This window comes from Phalacrocorax aristotelis, chromosome 3 (genome assembly GCF_949628215.1).
Source record: "Phalacrocorax aristotelis chromosome 3, bGulAri2.1, whole genome shotgun sequence".
In the NCBI taxonomy this organism is placed as follows: domain Eukaryota; kingdom Metazoa; phylum Chordata; class Aves; order Suliformes; family Phalacrocoracidae; genus Phalacrocorax; species Phalacrocorax aristotelis.
Genome location: NC_134278.1, coordinates 70,611,528 through 70,633,983, shown reverse-complemented (window position 1 = coordinate 70,633,983; position 22,456 = coordinate 70,611,528). Strand labels below are relative to the sequence as shown.

Here is a 22,456-nt window from a genome sequence, read left to right as displayed (position 1 = left end):
ATCAGAACTTTTTCATTCAGGTGCTTAACTCAGTATTTGGGTATGTCATTTTAAGCATCAGCTTTGAAAGCTGTCAGTGTCATTAACCATCGAAGTATCTTTGCTCAGTATTTTTTAAAACCTTTTTCATGAAATAAAGTCCAAACGAAACAGAGCAAGACAATGTTCAATGTTAAAATTATGCCAGATTGAAATCTTAAGACTGGAACATTGGAAATTTTGGGGATTGCTGATATTCATTGTTAAAAATAGGTGTAGTTGATTCTGGTTTTTTTTTTCTTTTTCTAACAACAGGCAAAACAAAACCTCACACAACTCTTCAGAAAACAGAGGTTTGACATTCACAACAGAATGTTAATGGAATCCGTTATCTGCAATATATTTAAGAGAAAAATAGTTAAAATCAAGCCCTACAAAATTTATCACATAAATAGAAAATCATATATTTTATTGATCCCCATACATTCTCCATTAATTCTGGGTCTGTGTCATTAAATATCTTGCCTATTTTCTTTTGTGAGGGTGTTATTATTGCTATTTGTATATATTTAGCAGCAGTACCTACAAATTCCAACAGGGAATGAACACTGCATTGTATTAAAACTGTCCAAACAATTAGCTCAAAGCTTGTTTTTGTTCCAGGGAACTCATATTTTAGAATCGGGTGTGGAAAGGAAAAGAATTGGCAAAGGAAATATGAAGTATCCTCATTAAAATATTAATGCCTACAGTTACACTGCCAGGCCCAGCTAATTTCTCAAACTAGCCAAGGAACAATGGCAAATACTTAACAATCCTCATACCCTAAATTAATATACTAGTGAAATTGTGTTTATTAAGAGCCTCTTCACACATTTCTTCCTTATTAAAAATTCCCAGCAAATACAAGTGCTTTTGAATGTTTAAGGAAGGTCTTCAACATGGAAAATTATTAAAGGAAAGAGAAAGCAATTTTCACCTCTCTATCTCTGGACATTTTGGGGTTCAAAAAGTTTCAGAGAAGGAGGAGATTTGGTATTGTTCTGAGTCAATTTGCACTGGCTGAGGAAATGACGAGAAGGAAACTATTTCTCCGTCTCGGGAACCATGTGGTGTTCCAAGATAAGGCGAGCACTTGCTAATTCGAGTTCACAAGCAGGAAATGTGATACATCCATTTCCTTTCAGGCAAACAACACAGTTCCCTGGCAGCACAAAAGCATTGCTTCCACTGCTAAATCTCAAACGTTCAGAAACCCATTCCTCCTCTGTGGACAGACCATTCTATCTTTGTTATTTGGATGTTATGGATAGAAACAGTACTTACTCTCCAATCACATGGCCACCAAAGTTTTGGGGTAAGGATTTTGTTCTTTTTCTAGAATATTGTTAAAGTACATGCTGAGATTCACTGGTGATTGCCTTAAAAATGCATCTAGATACTTTCAAGCGTCATGTTGGAAGCAAAAAGTAATGAATAGATTTTGTATTTCTTGCAGTGCAAAAGATTGCTTTCCAAATGTTTCTTTGACAAAGTTTTATCATGTTTTTAAACTAATCGAGACAGCAGGAACTGCCAGGGCAGAATTGATTGTTTGACAAAGTTCATTACTGAAGTCAGCTGAAAAGGTGTCTATCGACTTCAGTATGTTTCAGATCAGGTAGACATTCTCAACCGTTTAATGGATGTACCTACATGGCAGACATGATCTGTTTCATCTTCTGATGAAAAAGAGATAGCAAAAGCTAAACGTGTTGCAACCTTTGGAATAAACTGTTACTCCGCCAGAATGAAAAATTACTTGTAATTTGTTGTGTTGCCTCACGATCAGATTTTCCCTACTTTTTCCTCAATGTATATTTTGATTATTAGCGATTAAGGCTGTTTTCTTTCACCCAAACCTGGGAATGGTTCATTAACTGAGATATATAGAGTGTGAGGTGGAAGTATATTTCAGTATACTGAAATTCATTCAAGGTAATTAGATTCAGTGACTTGATCCTAAAGGTTTCTGTGCAACAGCTGTGGAGAACCTTTCCCTCCAAAAAGCTCTATTGCTTGCTATGTTTAACATTTAGGTGTATTAGCATTCAGCATTAGAATGAATAATATGATCTGGTTTTGTCTATTATATTATTGCTGTTGAGCAATGACCCCTTCAAGAATCTGTGCACTAAAATGAAAAAATAATATGCATTAGCAAAATAGGAGTTTGTTGCATAGAAGTGCCCTGGAAAAAGAGCAGAAAATAACCATACATGAAGACTTTAAAAGGTTCCTTCATTTCCTTAGCATAAGGAACAAGTATATGTCAAACGCCATCCACATGTTTCCTGCAGTGACACATATATTTTCCTACTGGGAGACCATGAGCAGCTCACTTCATTTTTGTGTCTTGGGCGAAAGAGTAGGACAATGATACTAGATGTCTTTGAGAAATGATTAGAGATTAACTGAGGAAAAAAAATACTGTTATTACTGTTTCAGAGTCTTTTGTTGCCTGGAGGTTGTCTGCTGGACTCTGAAGAATAACTCATTTTCATAGGGTGGAACTACATGTAGTTCTAAAATGGCTCTTTCAGAAGAAAAATGAAAGTGCTTTCATCAGCATGTACTTTAAGAATCCTTGTGTAAAAGATGCTGCCCCTTGTTACTGCAGATTTGCTTTGATGTTGAGGTAAATTATTGCTTCACTGCCATGGAGACATACACAAGAAACAGCAAAGTTATATGAAACTCTAAGGATTCATTAACTCTACAGCTCAGACTGCAGGCAAGGTGTTCTCTGTCTTCCTGGAGAGTCAAAAATATTACCTAAGAAGTGAATATTTAAATTCTACAGCATATTGCATGTGGCTGGCACCGCTGTTACTCTGTCATTCCATTAAGGTACCCCTGCAGGTGTGCCAAGCCCCGATCCTTCAATATCAAGAGCTGCATTTCACAACACAGAGCAGGACACATGAGCTGTCTTCCAGCTGAAAGGGCCAGCGTCTCCCTTCACCAGCATTGCCCACCTGGCTCACCAGAGACTGATACTGTCCCCCGTTTGCTTACTCTCTGACAGCAGATGAACCTCACAGCTTAGGTTTTTGTGAGGAGCTTGAATGGTCCCAGGAAGGGAAGATGCCTCTTAGGTTTTTCGTACTTTTCTGATAGATTTTAGAAGAGCTAATAGCATTTGCTCCTCTTTTCCTGTAGGTATATCATATGTGGTAGACTAGAGAGGGACACTACATAGTCTGTATCAGAAAACGATGACTGACAGAAACTTACTGTGATAGAATTGTGTTTTCTGACAACCTTGGAGATACATGACCTGAGGTAAAAATAAAACTACACTTAATAGATATAAATAAAATCAAGCTCTTTATTAAATGATAATGCAGTACCTAAAACTGTGATTTTTCAGGATATGTTTTACAGACTGTTTCACTGTTTTTCTAGGCCACCCACCACATAGTGTGGTGAATGTGTATATGTTACCAAGATGCAGATCCTTTCCTATGTATGTGTGACTTCTCAGCAGCTCCCATGGACTCAGCCAAAGTGTAAACCTCAACATGTGTGCAAAGGTTTTCTCAGAGGGACTAACTTTGTAAGAAAAAAAATGCTGTAAAACTTTTTAAATCAACTATTCATAATGATATTTAATCTCTCACAATGTTATAAACCATCTATTGTCTAACAGCTGGTTCCCTACTCTGGAAAATATACAGGCATCCTGTTTTCTAAAGCTGTCCAGTTTCCAATGGTAACGTCACACAATAACATCTTAAAAGTGACTCTAAGAATTTTAAAACAATGAACAAACTAAACTGTCCTCCACTTATTTATATGTGAGCACATATAAATCTTTTCACAACTGCTCCAGGCTAATGGGAGTGTGCATGAATAAAGCCATGTGGATAAAAACAAGCTATACACTCCTTGATATACTCATACTGTTTGAATTACATAAGTAGTCTAAATCCTGTCTATATATTTATGCAAAGGCCTTAACAAATAATAATATTTAAAAAAAGATAAAAGAGCGCACTTTTTTACAAGCTCAGTGTAGAGTCGGTGACAGCCTGGAGAGCCGGTAATGTGCTTAGCTACAGATCTTGCAGGGATTCTTCTTTTGAATTCAGTCTTCACCATCATCATTCTGCAGTATTTTTGAAATGCTAAATTATGCAGCAGAGTAAAACAGAAGCAGCAAAACAGTAGTTTCTTGGCTAAAATCAATTCTGCTAGGAAAAAAATAAAAACAAACGAAAAGGGAATATTAACCTCCTCTTCTGGTTTAAATTAATAAGTTTCATGAGAGAGCTCCTGGCCCTGTCAGAAAATGTCCTCTGTGTAATGTGTCAAGTACAAAACTGGGATTCCAGTTCTCACTTTGTTAAAGCTGTTCCCTACTACAGATGTTGCACAGAGTCTTTGTAGAAATACATGTCTGTTTCAGACAAGTTGAGCTACTGCAAGGATGCAGGGCCTCATGTCTTTCAGGTGCCAGCTTCTATGAAGCAGTGTAACCTCCGGTCACCCTACTTTGCAGTGGGAATCTATAGTATGGTATTTCGTCAGAGGTAGGAAGAGAAGCACTTAAAGCAAGCCTCTGCTGAACTTCAGAGCCGTTGGTATCACGTAGGACTGTAGACAGAGAATCTGGATTTTGTTTTTAATTGGTAGTTTCAAAAGGAGGTTTGGCAATAGCTGAGTGAGAAATTCAGGGTTTGGCACACATCCATCAACTACTAATCCCATTTTTCACTGTTTTAATATAGTCTTTATTGAGTTCATTTTGATTTGTAAGTTAACAGTGGAGTAAAGATGTTTCCATTTTAACTTGGAGTGCATTTCTTGTAATTCTTAAAAGCATTTTCAGGCGCACACAATTAAATACAATAAATAACTTTGAGACAAACCTATGTCTCCAGCACAGATAGTAGTATACTTTCAGATCAGGAAATTTAATTTAAATAGTACATTTGATCAATATGACAGCAACAGAGAGAAAAAGTGTAAGCAGATATTAATCAACATAAACTTAGATCCCTAGCCTATCCTTCAGTCTAGTTTTATCCAAGCGTCTATTTAAAAACTCAACATTTCAGTTTAATACTTTAAAAACTTTAAGGACAATTTTTCTTTTCTTGAATCAGAATCCAGTGTGTTATTTGTCCAGTGTGTGGAAACAATGCCATATATCATCTGACTTCCAGCATTTTAAGATTGCGAACTGCCTGGCACTAATATTTTAAGCATTATTACTACACTTTATAAGCTACAAATGCACTTATGGTCTTAAATATAATGTCAGATTTTGCCTTGTCTCTCCCTCAACCCAGTGGAATTCTTTCATTGAAATGTGTCTGTTTGCTTGAAAGAAGTCAGCCTATATACTCTGCTGGAGAAGACGGTCATTAGGGATGAGCATATTCTAACATCTGACACTGTGTTGTGCTATCACGTTACTGCTGTAGGAATAATGGTGGTTAAGGATTTTGCGTCATTCTCTTTATGAACTGAAATACTACTCATGAACAGCAGCACTGACTTGAACAGTAACACAGCTGTCAAACACAGGAAAGTCCAACCTAGACAGCCATGGAACCTCATTTCTCTTCTAGGAACCTTCAGGGATGGTAGCCACAGCAGAGTAGAAGCAACAGCAGCAAATCCAGTCCAGTTCTTTGCAAGTGAGAAAAGAAGCATTTGCCTACCTCTGTGGTGACCAGGTTAAGCCTGTTGGCTTCCACTCTGATGACTGTGTCAGCACATTTCCTGCATATCCACTGGGTGGTCTCTCCTCATTCCCTTTGCTCCTCTTCACACACTTCGTACCCTTCCAGTCTAACTTTAGCAGCAGCAAATAAAAACTCCAGGAGCTGCCTTAGCTGTCCTGCTGGAGATGTGGACACACAAAGGCTACAGTTTGGAGCCAGCTGTGGAGTACTTGACACCAGATGTGGCAGTGGTAGCTTCTACTAGGCTACTACTCTTCCTGGTCTGATGACTAGAAAAGACCAGCATAAGCCAGAGTACCTTTATCCTGGTAGACTGGGCATTGCTAATAGGGCAGAGGACCTCATTAAGCTGAAAATGCAATTCCTTTCCTGGCAGATAGGAAGAAGTGAATGCATGACATGGAGCCACTTATAGAAGTTTAACACCACTGGGAATTTTTTTCTACGTAGAGAAAACCTTTGGACTTGAAGCGAAATAAAGTAGGAGGAAAACACACAAAATTAGAGCCTTGGATTCAGATGCAGGATCAGCCTCAAGGATGTATTTCCCGAACTGCCATTTTTCTTCTTCCCTTCCATTCCCTTTTCTCCCTTTTCAAAACTTCACTCTATTCTTCCTGGTATTTTAATTCATGACAATCAATCAAAATAGAGAAAGGTGATTGAAGACACTGCATCAACTGGAATTTTTTCTTGCAGTTGGACTCCTTTATGTCACTTCTCTGTGTTCTGGAAAACCCCAGTGATTTGAAAAGTGCAATACTTGGCAGCATATCACACATCGTAAGGAGCTCATAACACAACGAATGTCTTCACAGGAGATATAATCTCTTTCTGCAGAGACTTTGGGTTAGGTCACTGATGCCTGCAAAAGTCTGGAAATGGAATGTGAACAAGTGAGCTTCTTTCTTCTGAAATTGCTCTGCTGGAGTCAGACAAATTCAGACTTTACAAGCTCCTTTTGTTGGAAGCAGCCCCAAACAGAGAACAGAGAGAGGGAGAGGCAAAATGCTTTCTTCCAACCTCATGATGCAGTCCTGCTCTAGTGTTTTAGGGAATATTTCCTTCCTGTGTTTATCCAAGGTAGTAAGACACTGTCCTCTTCAGAAAACAGAGACTAAAAATGAGGATAGAGCCTTTTAGTGCACAAATATGAGCATTACCAAGACCCAAACCACCACGCTGTATTTCTGATGACTAAGTAAGCAGTTCTCCATACATGGTACTGGGGACAATAAATGAAGATTGTATTCCAGTGATAACTGACTTTGTCAATTTTGAATTTCTTTAACCTCATTGCCTTTTTGCATTTAGTTAAAATTATATACAAACAATAGATAAAATCGCCCAATCAGAATAAAAATTAAAACCAAGCCAAATTCATCAATGCTTGGTGAGTGAGAGGTAAAGGAGCAGAACAATCCCGGTAGATGTTGTCAGAGGAAGGGTTGATCCATATTGATTTGGTGAAGTCAAGCATATCTGAAAGAATATATCTGAGTTCTTTGACCTGGAACCTGTACTAATACCTCTTCCATGTCACAGACGGCCATATAAATAAAATGCAGTCTTAACACTGAATCTGCATCTCCCTGTCTGGCATACACTGACTAACTACGTCTACAGTGACAACTTTCATGCCCAGACTTCCCAGAGCACTTTATCGTGCACTCCCTTAAGTCTGTTTGCTTAAGACTTGAATTTCAGAGTGTGGCTTCTGGATCATCAGGGATACTGATTCATCACTAAGGACTTGCAACTCAGGGCTTTACCTTGTGGTGTGTGATATTAAAGGACTCAAATCATTGAGCATACTTCTGTCCCCGTCGTGATGGGGTTAATATGAGAACCAACTGTGTGTGAACAAACCCTTCCTCCAGCTCCCCACCTATGTTTTCCAATCAGAAAAATGGTTCATACTTCCAGGTTTGTTATTATAGAATTTCTAGAGCCCTGCTAATTCTTTATTGCTTGCCTAACCTTCTATATTCTCCTTTACTTATTTTATTTACTTATTGACTTTATTTTCTCCTTTACTTATTCAAGCTGGGGCCTTTAAAAAAAAAGCAAAAGTTTTACACCTCCAAAGCTACCTCTCCATACCCTTGAGACATCTAACAACAAAGAGCAGCTTGTCTTTCATTCTTGTTTCACAGCCAAGTATATTTACTGATGGTAGAAAAAGAGCTTGTTTTGAAGAGCATATAATCCAAATGCTCTCGTTGATTGGTTCTAGTATATTTCAGTGACACATGAATTTGGACAACCCAATATAAAAGTAGTCTAACACATAAAATAATAAATAGGAAGGAGGGATGCATTTCCTAGTTTAGTCAGAAAGCTCTTAGAATTCACTGCATGAAATGGCTAGGAATACTGGTGGAAATCTATAGCCTTGGAGACTTCTTCCCTGTTTCTTAGCCCAGAAGATATTGATCAGATGGACAATTGAGAGCATGATTCCTCTAAACTATGTGCAAAATGTTGTCTGCACTAGAAATTTCTAGTTGAGTGAATGGTGTGACTGCATAAGATAAGGTAGAGTGCAGAAGGAAATAAAGTATGCTTATACCTCATTGTGTGAGTTTGCTATGGACAGAACACCATGTCCTTGGGGCTGCAGATTTCCCCAGTTCTATCAAATAACGCACCTGCAAGCATACCTCGCTTAGTGGCTGCGTAGCTGTGTTGAGTAAAGGCAATGATGACATAAAGCCTCCTCCCACTCCTCTTACGGGAAACCTGCCAACACCAAACAAAATTTTTATCAACTTCAAATTGTGTTCAGATTCATGAGGTAGGGATCCTAACATGGAGTAAAATACATTGATTCATCCCAAATTCACTGAGAAACTAGAATGGTTATATTTTCTTGTGGTGAACTTGAACTTAGAACAGGCTGGATCCGCCCCCCAAAGACATTTGTGGAAATAAGCATACTGGGACACAGATTTTTAGTTGGGTTTCTGGAAGCTAAGACAGATGGCTCCTCCACATTTCAGGTCCCTATTTGAAAAATAGAGAAAACTTCCCTGTGCTGCTTAGTAGGAATGTTGTCAAGAGAAAGATGATGAGGTAAAGTGTGACATAGATTCAGACAGAAAGCCAGTTCTGTTTTTGAAAATGCTTCCTGTAAACGCACTGAGGTTTTTTGAGTACATTTACCTGAGGGGCGGATGTATAACCCAGATATAAGATGTGATACATTTAAGCAACACTATGAAAGACAATGAGATCTTTACAGTAATGTTACATCCTTGAAATATTTCCCTTACTATCAATCTTAAATCTAGTGTACCTACAAGTTCACCCTCCTCCTCCTCAGCGAAATGTTCCATGATGCCACAAATTTAATAGTGAAATCATATTTCCAGATTACTTAACCAAAGCTTTCACTTGACCGAGTATCTTCATATTGATGAAGAATAATTGCAATGTACCTGCACGGTGAATTGGCAGAAATCAGGACTGTGAAAATCCTATACAGCTCAGCAGAGTTTTAGGGCAGCGACTAGTTTTGGTTTTGTCTGTTACAAATGCCACACACTGGGACCTTACACAAACCCTGAGAACGTAGCACACAGACAAAAACAAATAACGGCAACACCAGTAGAAATCACCTTCACATATATAGTAACCAACACAGACTTTTTTTTTTCACCTCTTGGAGAGGGCTGTAGGGTTGTGCATCCTCCCATGCCCAGCAGCATTAGAGTAACTTTTGCTGCATGGCTGCCAGAGCAACAGAGATTACCCCAACAAACGGCAATCTCTTTTTTTCCCCTTTGGATGAGATACTGATCCACATGAAAATTATGTGATAGAGATGTAGAAAATGTCACATAAGTAAATCACTTCTCAAGTGGTCAGAAGCTGCTTCAAGTATTCCACATAATTTTGATAATGATCATGGTAGCTAGAAGACTGCTGGGGCAAGGGAGACTCACACATACCACCTTTCTTCTGCCTGAACCTGTTAAGATCTCTACAAGGAAGAGAGTTATTTTCCTGTCTACCAGGTCAAGGTCATCAGAAGATCTTCCCATTTCCAGTTCCCCTGACCACAGTGTGAGCTGGCTTAGGATGTGTCACAAGGCAGCAGCAGAGCAGCCTGGGCCAGTGACTCAAACAGGACACAGCTTTCATATGAATAGTGCTTATAATGAAAGAAATGGCAATAAGGGTGTGGGTTTAACTGAAAGAAGGTAAAAAAATAGCATGTGATGGTGAGGCATTAGCGATGGCAGCAACTGTGTTTGAACATCAGCCCTTCAGTGGCAACATGAGAGCAGTCTCATTTCTCTGTAACACTCAGGGTCCCTGGCTCCTCCTCTGAAGTTCTCCAGAAATATTCTTACACCAAATGAAAAATAAATCTATGACTTGTGATGTAATTTAAAAGGAAGGCATTGCTCATCTTCCCCCTCTCAGCTTCAGGATATACCGTGTCTCTGTTTCCCCTCAGCTGTGTTAGAGAAGGGCCGATTTGTATGCAGCTTTTCAGTCGGCTACCTTATGCACGTGGCAGTGCTGTTTGCTGGAGCAGCTGTGTCTGTGTGTTTCATTGTCTTCCAGTATTGCTACAGAAGGCCTGAAGCAGCCAGGCAAGAGATTGGGCACTGTACCTTCTAATGCTACTTATGCCGGTGCCAAACTCCTGTAGGAAGCCAGCGCTTCCTCTGTGCTCCATCAGGGACAGGAATCAAGGTCATATGTCAAATCTAAACATACTCTGCCATGCTGATTTCTCCAGGAGACAGAACTGTGTCTTAGCCTTATGCTGTGATTTATTTTCCAGCTAGCTTTTGGAGGTACCATTTTGTATCAGCTACTAGACTACTATTGTTTTGTATAAACCCTACATAAAAATTTGTCAGAAAAATCATATACTGTCTTCTCAGGTGGCAGAATGATCAGACTGTTGCAAATTAAATATGATTATGCTTATTTTGATATCAGTTAAGTAAAAGATTTGCCAAGCACGTGAAAGTTATCACTTCCGTTACTGAAGCAAAGAAGGTTATATCAAAAGTCAGAACTTATATTTATGTAAATCAATTCCAAGATCTTACATGCAGGCCTGTCAGAGAGATAAAAGTAGATGTTAATGAGGGACCTATTTTTCTTTGCCCTTATTCTGGCAAGCCCAAAGAAAAGAGTATTACTGTAGATGGATGAAAACAACAAACCATGTCATGAAGAGAAGAGACCAGACTTATTCTCACACACTGTCTATTCAGAGCATGATTTCTTCCTTTTATATAAATTATTCTTTTAAAGTGAGTCTGTCATCCTCAGGCTGTGTTTTGCTGCATCCTAATTACTGCTTCTTTACTGCTCTCCCCAACCCCCACACAGCCATTGATTTATCAAATGCTTAACCATCTTTAGTAGGAAGAACACAGATCTGAGGTAGTAGAAGGAAGAGGCAAAGTTTCTTCAGAGTAATATTTAAATATTAATCAAACACACAGTGCATACACATTTTGGCAATTACACTTACTGTATTGACTGTGTCTGTGGTGTGGCTTATTGTCACATGAGCTGCCAGAAACATCATTCTTTTTTTATCCACCAAATACAGAGATCTCATTTTTAGGAAATGAAGTATATTTCTTCTTCCAAGCACCACACCTGTGAATGTGCTGGCATGTAAATGTGTCACATAATAAAAGGAGCTTAGTGCTGTGCTTTCTCTCCAAGGCAAACCCCCTGTAGCTGCATGCTCAACTGCTAGAGCCTGATAGGATTCATATTCAGAGGAGTTAGCGTCAGCCCATTGTGGGTGCAACAGTCCTGCCTTAGTTCTTGTAGAACCTGTTGAAGAAAAGTGCTCTATATTTATACACAACTTCCCATTTTACCACTGTAATTTCTTTAACCAGGAATCAAAAAACCTTTGAGTCAAATGAGTGTTGCCATCTCCCTTATACAGAAGACTAATATGAAGCATGGAGATGCAATGAGATCTCCACAATCACAAAAGAAGACCATAAAGTAAAATCAAGACTCAAGACTGAAGACTGACCCTTGTGTCTTTGTAAGATTATCTTCATTTCATAATCCTATCCTTTTGTATGGGGAAAAAAAAAAAAAAAAGAAAAAGACTATCAGTAACAGTACAGACAACATTTTTTCCTAATTTTCGAGGTCGAGGCTTCACTACCTATACAAACTTAATAAAAGGTACATATTAGGATTTGGAAACCTATTGTAGAGTAGTTAAGTATGCACCAAGCAATGTAAGTTATTCTCCTAACATAATTTACTCCCCTTCTATTTGAGGAGATGGAAAAGAGACTTATGTGAGTATGATTTTCATGTACTGATAATGGGACAATAGTAACTGGGAAGGGGAGGTTGTTTCACTCCTGTCCTTTGTTCTAACCTTGGATGTCTTCTGTTTTCTTAAAAGTACGTATTTTGGTATTATTTCCTCCTTAATTTTAAGAATATTAGGAAATCCTACCTAATTTTAAGATGTCACTCCAGTCACTCATGCTCTGATCATATAGGAAATTATTTTATTCTCAGGGTCTGTAAAATAATCTTATCAATTAAGTACTAACTATAATGCCATATTGCACTGTGGCAAACTGTGATTTACCGTTTGAGTTAAGTTCATGCAGAGGCCATATAGCTTAAGCCTGTGCTCTGGTTTTGGGAGGTTGGTAAGACTGCCTTGCCAGGGGATTGTTTGCTGCACATGAGGAAAAGATCAAAATTGTATTACTGGCTTTGTAATGCATTAGGAATCATAATGAAACCATGTGGTAACAAAGTTTCTATCTCTGTCTGCATAAAGGAATCTTTGCTTTGTTTTACACAGTTACACCAAAGATATTAAATTAAACATGCTGACATCTCTATCTTAGATGTTTCCTTCTGATTATTGCAATTACTTTTTATTTATCATTCCAGTAAAAATCAACTGCCAGTAATATCAAGGGAACATCATTAGCTCTGAGTTAGTTTGTGGGATATTGATATGGCATATCCCACTCTTCTGGCTTTTTATCGCAAATAATTATGGTACCAGTAAGAAAAGCAAATGTACTCTGATGCATGGAGATCATTCTGGCCATCACTACGGATGGCAAGAAATATGAATTTAAGAACAAATGTAGCCTCATGCTTTTCCATCAGCACAGATATTTGCACAAAGCCACAAAAGTGTACAGGCTTTACTTCACTAAGCTTCTGAACATTTTTTCTGTGCCTCAGCCTACCTTAGTTTCAGAGCCTCTGCAAAATGCTAGTCCTGAGTGTTTATGGCAATGTAATTCAGAGTTTTTTCTAAGTTTTGAGGTACTGTTAACGTCTCTCTAATCTTTCACTGGTGTGTTTCTTGTTAGCTTTTTCTGACACCCTATTTTATTAGAATTAAGGTGTTTTATATATTGTTTAGATTTTCAGCATAAATTTCCAGCAGAGGGCAATCTTGTTCCTAGGTAGGCTGCTCGTTTGTGACGTTAACCCTCCAGTAAACAGCCACCCTCTCTGCATTTTAAATGGAGAATTAATCCAAGGGCACAGGCTGCATTTTTTTTCCTTGTCATTTACTTAATAATTTTTCAGGTGCTTCTGGAGCCTATTTGCTTACCTGATCAAAGAAAGTCTTAGAAACTGCACAAAATAATGTCAGTACGGACCGTGAGCTGTTGTCTGTTCTACCTTCTTTTTTCAACACAGCATTAACTATATTACAACAATTCTTGGCTGATAACAGTTTTTAAAATCTTTACTCGGGGTAGGTGCACCACTTACCTGGACTATCTCTTCTAGTTCTTACCTGTCCTCACAGACAAAAACAGATTTTTTAATTTCATTTGCTCTATTTTAAATACAGTACTTATTTTATCTGCAGTGAACATTAAAACAACTGCTTAGTTATTAGGTGAAGTGGGAGAATTACTCTCTGTTGCTGCAGAAAAGAATCTTTCACTAGCACAGGCCGAATAAAACACCCCGCTAGCAAGCTGTGTCTGAACGCAGAGCACTGACATTTCTGACAGCCTAACTATCTTACTTATTTTGTTTGTTAGTTCTCAGTTCCCACAGAGTCTGCTTTTTTTTTTTCTTTCGCCTTTTTTTTTTTTCCAGATTCTGTTTCCTAGATGCCACCATCCTTGTCTGTTTTCTGGATGTCACAATTACCTGAACAACCTTGTGCTGTTGCCTGTCACTCTCACTCTTTCTACAAGTCTTGTATGACCTTTCTTAAACTTCTGCCGTGACTAAGATCACAACTGACTGATATTACACAGCAACTGATTCGCCCACCCAACTGAATCATGGACTGCCTACAAATGATTAATGAGAGGCTCTTTTGCTAATACAGTTAGTGACAAAATCAGGAAGAGAGTAATGTCAACACTTGTCAGATACAGAGAAATTGCTTTTTTGAACTCAGCATGACAACAGCAGCACAGGATTTGGCTACTGATACTTTAAACTAAGTTTTAAACTAAGTTTTCTTGGAATTGGTAGAACCGGCATGTAATTTCAAGTAGTTCAAATCACTTCAAACCTTCTATGGTGGGAAGAAGTGGTGGCTCTCTGGGCCCAGGGTATTCTTCCTTTCCAAACTTGCTGCCTGGTATATGTGAGGAGGAGTAGCTGCAGCCTGTCCAGCTTAGAGATGTACATTTGCTACAGCTGTAGGAAAATGCTATGGGTTTGTTCAAACTTTGACGGACCCTGGCTGCTTCTGTCTGGTTTTGCACAAATGAAGCTGTGCTATGAATATCTGCTGATGACTTACCTGAACCTTACTTGAAACCTGAGACACTGAGATTCCTGTAAAACAGTACCTGAACCATTCTTACGAGTCGGGCTACTAGATTTGTCGTTTGTAAATGCAATTCATGCTTTAATACACTAGCTGGTGCTCTACGCTAAACTGTGCAATGCTCTGATATGAATGGGTTTTATACCAGATTTTGCCACTGAGCTTTCATTTCAGGAAAAAATATAGGGTGAGACAGAGGGTGAGCTGGATTTCTCCATGTCTGAGACCAAAGCCCCTACCTGTTGTCAAGGCTTTTCAGCTTTGGGACAAGGCAATGTGTGTGCGCGCAAGCATGTGTGCATGTAGTGGGAGGAATGCTTACTTGGGCAAGTTTTGAGTCACTGGCATATGACATGGCATAAAGGAAAGAGAGCTCCCAAAAATGTGAAAAGAAAAGAATTTAAATGGAAATAAATTTACAATTCTAAAATTTGGATAGAAATTATGAAAATAGCTCTTTTCCACTCTACAGCGTAGTGGTATGTTCTGATACTTCTCATTGCTAACACAGCTGAAATCAATGAGCTTGTATGTTCTGCATACAAGCTTCCTGGAGCCCACATGGAATAAAGTTTGCATATCAGGTGTGCAATGCTTCATGCTAGCTTTTGGCAGGCAGAAGAAAAGAAAAGAGGGAAAATTACTCTCAGTTGCTGAAGTAAATGAACAGAATCTTGCTCTAATATAATATGAGTAAAACATCTCCATAGCTGAGTCAGAATACTGAAAAATGCCATCCTTGACTGACAAGCTACCTTACCACTTCTAATAACTTTAAGATAAAACTGCTTAATTATTTCTCTTTTAATAAAGCAATAACAAAAAATTAAGACCTCAAAAACATAAAGAAAATTGTAATATTTGAAAGTCACCCACTAGAAATCAAATGTGTTTGTATCATCTCACCCTATGGGCGTTTTCTGCCTCCTCACGCTTAGCAATAGCATGAGCAGAACAGGTGCTTAGAAAGGTAACTGGCTCTTTTTCAGCTTTATTAGCTATTTTTGGCAAGATGCAGTTCAAATTCAAGTCTTGTGTGTACAACTTGACTAAAAGATGCTACTCCATTCCTCTTTCCTTTGTATTCAGTACTTTGCCACCTCTTCCCTGGCCCCGCCCTGTTTCTTGCTCTGAGATGCTCTCATTGAAGCTGCTACTTACATGATTTTGGAAGGTACTACTCTCCCTTCATATACTTGGCCAGCTGAAAAGTTTACAAATGTATACATTTGTGAGCATGGTGCAAGGAAGACCTTGTGCCCACCTTAACTTTATGCCTTGGGGAATTTATCATAAAGGTACAGGAAAAATGCAAGTCGCAAGGATTTCCTGAATTTAGGGAGCAAAATGCTATTCCAGCCTGTCACAGCCAGAGCTGAGGACAAGAGGGAGATTCTTTAGTAAAACTCTTACATTACAGTGGAACAAAATCCAGAGTGAAATTCAAATGAATCCTCAATGCAACTGTGTTTTTAAAACAAAGGGATGTCTTATTATCTGATGTGGTCCATGCATGTGAAAGGAAAATGAAAGTCTCGCAGAAATAAGAGATTGACCTGAGTATGTCTGCAAAGATCCTGCTGGGCTCCATGATAGAGGCAGGATCCTCCATCACAAAATGCAAATCTATTTTATGAGGGGTTAGTTGATCCAGGGACTGACAAGCCTAGGTAGGGACTGTGTTGCTAATTTTTTGGTTTTTTGTGAAGTATAACCCAAAGTGATGAAGAAGAGAACATAGTCCACTTCTCAGAAGACTTACAGATTAGTATGAGCCCCCTTTGGTTGGCCTTGCTATTGGTGTCCAAGCTGGATCAGAAAAACTTGCTTCAGGACCATAACTAGGAAAAGCACCTTATCAGCCTATCATCTTTACTAATAACATATCCAAATTTCTCCTGTGTAGATTCTATAGAGTGTTAAGGACTTGCTAGGGGCTATCAACTTGGTAGGATATATACTAACACTTCACACATACAGTTCACAGAAAGTTAAAAAATCCTTAAAGAAAGCTGCAACCACCAAGAAAAAGCTTTGTATAGCAGAGGCAATAATCCCCTGTACAAAACTGTAGCACTACATTTGCTTTACACTGCATGCACAAATCAGAGGGAAGGCAGTAGAGACACTTGGGAAGGAATTGCCCGATCTGGATAGATGTCGGGCTGACAGACACGTGCTGGCTTCGTATTTAGATCTGGGGGTAAGATCCAGAAGTCATGGGTGTTACTGTGGGTTCTGAACCTCCAACCTTTTTAGCATGGACATATTGGAAGTACCATAGATAAGAAAGGTAATGTAGCTAAGGTATTCAGTTGTTTTTTTTTCCATATATCCTCTTACTTCTGGCTTTATACCTTGAAGTCTGTCCTGCATTGTTGAAAAAAACCTTGTCCTTCACCTCAGCTGGTGTTAGAGGTGAGAGTGGAGAAAATTGACTGAGACGGGGTACAAAATCTTTTCAGTTGTGGTATAATCAAATAAAGCAGGCAGTGTGAGTAGCCTGAGAAACACGCAGAACAAAACATTATTATGGGACCAGCACTTGGGGAGTTATTGTTATTGTCAGCATCCCTACTTTATCCCCCAATATTTTTTTCTTTAAAAGCAGACGACAGAATGACATGCACAGCTCTCAGGAAACCATAAGATATTATAATGACTCCTTGGAAGACACTTTGCAACAGTATTGCTCTGACTCTCCTGAAAGGCTAGTTCTGCCCTGGTACTGCCCAGATCAAGGAAGAGAAAAACAACTCTGTGAAAGCCAGCTGTTTCCCTCAAAATCCCAGGTGCAGCAAGTCCCACTCTGCCTTTGATCTTTTTCTCTGTTTGGTAGTATTTTCTCCAATGTACCTCAGGGCTGTGATGGCTGCACGTTCTAAAGAGGAAATCAATGGGCATAGATTTACAATTCTTCAGTGTAAGTTTTTAGAACTGGATTACATTTCAGTGAAATTCATCCTCTATAGGGAGTCAACAAAAAGCAAATTCAACCTATTAGTGTGAACCACAGTTCCCACTGAAGTCAGGGAGAGTCTGGGAACAGAAAGTATAAAGTGTATGTAACCAGTGGGTCTAGTGATATTTCTATAATAAGAACCATAAGGATTAAATGTAGGTCCAAACTGAAATGAGACAATTTGGGGTACTAGATGGCAACTGCAATGGTCAGTGTAAACCCAGCTGAGTTTACCCAGGGAATAATTTGACCCTCTATTTTTATATCCATATATAGAGGTAGAAAAATAAAAGAATCAAATAAGTTAAAGAAAATGAAGGCATTATCCAAAGGGATAATTGTTTGTGCTGTACCTCCAGCACAGGGGAACAGCACGTGAGAAGGACTGAAGAGCTGCACTCGATACTTTTGTCAATTCTCTCATTTGCTTTAAACAGTGTGAAATGCTGATTTGATTGTGCAGGTGGTGAAAATTATGGCTAGAGGGATACAGGACAAATCCTCACAGCAGTGCATGGCAACCCCAGAACAAGGTACACTTGTGTGGCTTGCTGTGCTTCTGCTTACTCTCGAACCCCGCAGAGATCCCCTTCTCCTCCTCCCTTCTGGAGCTGAAAGCCCAAAGAGGAGCAGTGATATCAGGTGGCAGCATAGAACCCTGTGCTTGGGGAGCCCCTTGACAGTCTCAAAATATAATAACACAACTAGCATTCCAGGCAAGGTGCAAGAGAAATCCGCCTAAGAAAGGATTGGTTCCTGCCCTGCTTTCCTATAGCCGCGCAGGGACAGCAGTAGGAGTACAGTTTGGGGTTGTCCTGTGCAGGGACAGGAGTTGGACTCGATGATCCTTGTGGGTCCCTTCCAACTCAGGACATTCTGGTTCTATGATTCTACTCAGAAAGCAGCTCTAGTGCTTGGGAAGTGCTGTCTCTAGGACACTCCCTGGGATTTACTCAACTGGAGATGGCCAAGCCCTGGCTCTCCCTTCCCACCTTTGGGAGCATTAGTAGGAACCTGTAGTAACAGAATGTATTAAATCCATTCAAATGCCATAATAGGCTATTCCTGACCAAAAGGGGCACAACAAAGCCTGCTGTATCTCTGAAGATGTTTTTTAAAGGGCAGAATTGTGATGAGGTTGTCAGAAGGCTGCTTATAGCGATGGAGCTCTGATCTGCAGCCAGGAGTTGCAGCGCAGGATGCTGCCTGTGGATTCTTGCAAAAAGCAGACCAGAAAATCACCCTTTGACTTTAGCGTGCCCAGTCAAGAGTTTCTTAAATGTAAAAATGAGGGCTTAAAGAAAAATTATATTTTGGGGTCAAGTCTAGTCCACCTCTGAACAAAAGGACAACAAAGCATTCCCAAAAGGGAGCAGTGCTCTGTAACAATATCCCATGCTTCATCCTCTCTAGTCTTTGCTTTAATTTCCCATTTGAAAAGGATAACATTTATAAGCCTAACTGAAAGCCGAGGTTACAAGCAAGCAACAGTAGGATTGTATAGCCATCCAAAATATCAGTGGCTTAATTAAACGTTACATTTTCTGGGCCTCATGGAACTTCAGGTCTATCCTGGAAAATGTAAGGTGAATAAACTTAGGTGGGAGATTCATGGTCATGTCAGTAATTCATTATAAAGTTGGTCCTGTGTAGAACCACACCTGCAAAGGTATGCAGGGTAAATATACTGCCCCTCTGACAGGGTTTGATGGGCAGCAGCAAGGGCTGGGTTCAGATGTAATGCTGCTTGCAGTCCCTACCCGGAAACCTGTGAAAATTTTATGCTAAACTTTCTGGTGCTCAAGAGGTAGTTTTCCCCAACCACAAGTATGAATCACATAGCTAACAATTTTTCACTGAAGGGAGAAGAGGAAGAAGGTAGATAAGGAAAGTAATAATAACTAATTCTTAAAGTGCAATTATACCAATAAGCATTTACATCTTTTCTGCTGGAAGGAAAGCAAATATTTGCTTTCCCCCTCCTGCGGTGAACTGCCCTAAGTTTAAGCCTTGCTAGACACTGAGGACTGACTTAAGCAAAGATATCTGTTGGTGCATACTGGGGTGCCTCTGCCTGCAAGCTGGTCCCACTGGCCATGCCTGGCACCTCTCCTCTCCCTCTCCTGTGTGCCAGCTGTTCTCCATAGCCATCCCTCGGGCCACTCACTTTGCCTCTTCAGCACCTGTTTTGGCTAATTCTCATAGCTTGGACTCAGTGTCATTATTTTGGGTTCTGGAAACCACTGTTTGTGCAGCACCATAAATTCAGGGGAAATTCTTTAACAGCTGTTACCTTGCAAGAAAATTTTGAACTTAGTTTCATGATACCCTTTTTGGGCTCTAACATCAGCATCCCAGTCCTGGAGTTACTACCTTCTGTTACGGTGATCAGCCAGGCGCAGCATTAGCTGGACTGCGCTTCTGTATGCTCTAGAAGTTACCTTTCTCTATCTAATGAATACAATTTCCTTTTTAACAGAAATGCTTCACAAACATAACAGAGCACAGAGAGAATAAACATGTTTCAAGCTGTCCCGTGGCTCTTTTTCACTTATTCCCTCTTTGCTCCAGCAGTAGTCAACATAGTGTTGCTACTTTTTTTGAGATTCAAGCCTTTCTTGAATTTTGAGGGGACCTATAAAGGTTTTGCATTCATTTCATGCCTTATCCAGGATTACAAATGTACCTCTGAACTTTTTAAAACAGCAATAAAGTTGGTGTTCAGTTGCCAAAGTAAGTGAAGTTTCCTGAAGCAACTGTCCTGTTCTTAGAAATATACGAGGAAAAAAATTTTATTCCTCTATGTTGTGAAAAAGTGTGTGGAAGAAAACAATCCTAGCCATGCTCTTTTTTTTTTGTTTTCAGATCTCTTAATTCTTGAAATAATTTATAAGAGAGCTAGAATTTTACTTTTCTTAATGGTAGATTAATGCATCTTTAAGTTGGGCATTGGGGGTAGGAAATATTCAAGAGGCTTAATATTAGTAATGGCAATATTCAAGAGACTTAATATTAGTAATGGCTACCTCTGACCATAATAATTTAGGATATAGTAATTTTCATTAATTACTATGAAGATTTAAAGTATCTGTTACTTAGCAGTAAAAGGCTGGGAAGTGTTCTCATGTAATAAATACAAGGCTTACTCCATTAAGAAGCTACATCCCTGTTGCAGTAGGTGAATTTGCAAACACGTACACATAGAACGTAAACGTCTATAAACAGAACAACAGGTCTGTATAAATCCACACCTCATATTGCCCACAGAAGCAAATACTTGGCAGTTTTATAACACACCTTGGGGCTGGTGGGTGGCTGATTCTGGGAGAGACTGAAGACTTTTCCCTTGCATTGGTACAGAAACTGATATTAAATGCAAGCTACTTTCTGGATGTTGTTAAATAATCCAAATTAAATTAAAAACACCATATAGTGAGAGCAATCTGAACTGCTGTGTTTGTGTTGGAATGTTTATGTATTACATACAAAGATCTTAGGGTTTGTTCATCTTTTAAGGAGGCTGCCATTTTCAATTCATTTTCCAGCAGGAAAATCCTTTAGATTAATGAAGTAACTTTTTTTGTGTATTTTTGCTGTATTTCAGAGCAGATAACAATAGCCTTCACAGTGTCCATGGTGGTTGGACTGGTGATTGGAGGGATCATCTGGGCGTTGTTCACTTGCTTGTCCCGCCGCAGAGCTAGCGCCCACATTTCCCAAGGGAGCTCCTCAGCCTTCAGCCGTCGGTCCAGACCCTCATCCCACAGCCAAACTACTGGCAGGACTGGATTTTACCGCAACAGCAGCTGCGAACGTCGGAGCAACCTCAGCTTGGCCAGCCTCACCTTCCAACGGCAAGCCTCCTTGGAGCAAGCCAACTCTTTCCCCAGGAAGTCAAGCTTCCGCGCGTCTACCTTCCACCCTTTCCTGCAGTGTCCTCCCCTCCCTGTGGAGACGAACAGTCAGCTGATCACCCTCACTCCCACAAATACCACAACAACCCTTGTGGGAAGCACCACCAACAGCTTAAGTCGACCTGAGTTCCACTGGTCTAACAACAGCCTCCGCATCTGCCACTCCACACAAACCCCCCCTCCTGCCTATGAAACGATCATAAAAGCTTTCCCAGACTCCTGAGCTAGGCCCTTGCTGCAAGCATGTACGTGCATTTTATGAGGAACCTCAGTCATCTCAACAATTTTCTGTGCATGATGAGTATCTCTGAGAAGCCTCTGGCTGCCATGGAGGAGGGGACATACTTTGTCAAGAGGCGGGTAGTGGCAACTTCTTAGGGCACAATATCCTGCTGTCCAAGGGGTCACTTCTCTTTGCACTGCTGGCTTTAATTTACTGCTCTGCCATATGCTTGAGTATTTATAGTGTTGTATTTTTAATTGTAACCATTGTATTTTTACTTTAGAGGAAAGAAAATACTGCCACATAAAAACCAGATCATTTCTTGAAGAAACAGATCATATTAAGGATTACCAATGTACAAATTTCTGCAAATTTCACTATCCTGTTTCTTTTTTTTTTTAAAGAAAAAAAAAAGGAACTTCTGGTTATACATATTTTGCCAAGGATGCTAAATTTTCAGAGAACACCTCCCATTACCCGCCTTCTTCCTATAACCACAGAACAGCTGCTGTATGAGGAACCTTAGATGTGGACCTTGTAGAGGATTTAATGTCACAGTTCCTGGCTGTGGTCATAGGCATCCTGTTCTGCTGATTGTAGAGGACCTTAAAAGACTCCATATTAGAGTTGCTAGTATAAAATTCTCACAGCATGAGAAAAAAGTTGAAGTATATGCAGCTCCACAAAGAGAGAAGTTTTGAACAACATACTAAATGCATGGTAACAATTATAAAGAATTTTCTGTCTGCAGCCAGCAGTGCAGGTAGTCACATTTTAATACTGCGTAAGGCTGTATGGGAGCAGAACTCCTCATGTTTCAGTTTTCTAGTTCTGGTTATCAAGATAAGCAGC

At 39.6% G+C, this 22,456-nt stretch overlaps 2 protein-coding genes across 2 annotated transcripts in view; both read left to right on the top strand.

The window, feature by feature from the left end:
* The first annotated feature begins 1,086 nt into the window (after window positions 1–1,086).
* MYCT1 (MYC target 1) lies at window positions 1,087–22,001 on the top strand. Its single transcript, XM_075087911.1, has 2 exons — window positions 1,087–1,336; window positions 21,072–22,001. The coding sequence occupies exons 1-2, from the start codon at window positions 1,087–1,089 to the stop codon at window positions 21,602–21,604; spliced, it is 783 nt and encodes a 260-aa protein (XP_074944012.1). The 3' UTR covers window positions 21,605–22,001.
* VIP (vasoactive intestinal peptide) overlaps window positions 1,231–22,456 on the top strand; it is a 44,038-nt gene continuing 22,812 nt past the window's right edge. Inside the window, exon 1 of the mRNA XM_075087913.1 lies at window positions 1,231–1,336. Coding sequence (XP_074944014.1) covers window positions 1,317–1,336 — 20 coding nt within the window. The 5' untranslated portion in view covers window positions 1,231–1,316. The remainder of the gene's footprint in view (window positions 1,337–22,456) is intronic.

Coding starts and splice junctions, on each gene's coding strand:
- MYCT1 (XM_075087911.1), top strand. CDS start 1,087: ATGTGGTGTTCCAAGATAAGGCGAGCACTTGCTAATTCGAGTTCACAA. Junction 1,337..21,071: donor ATGGCCACCAAAGTTTTGGG/GTAAGGATTTTG, acceptor GCTGTATTTCAG/AGCAGATAACAATAGCCTTC.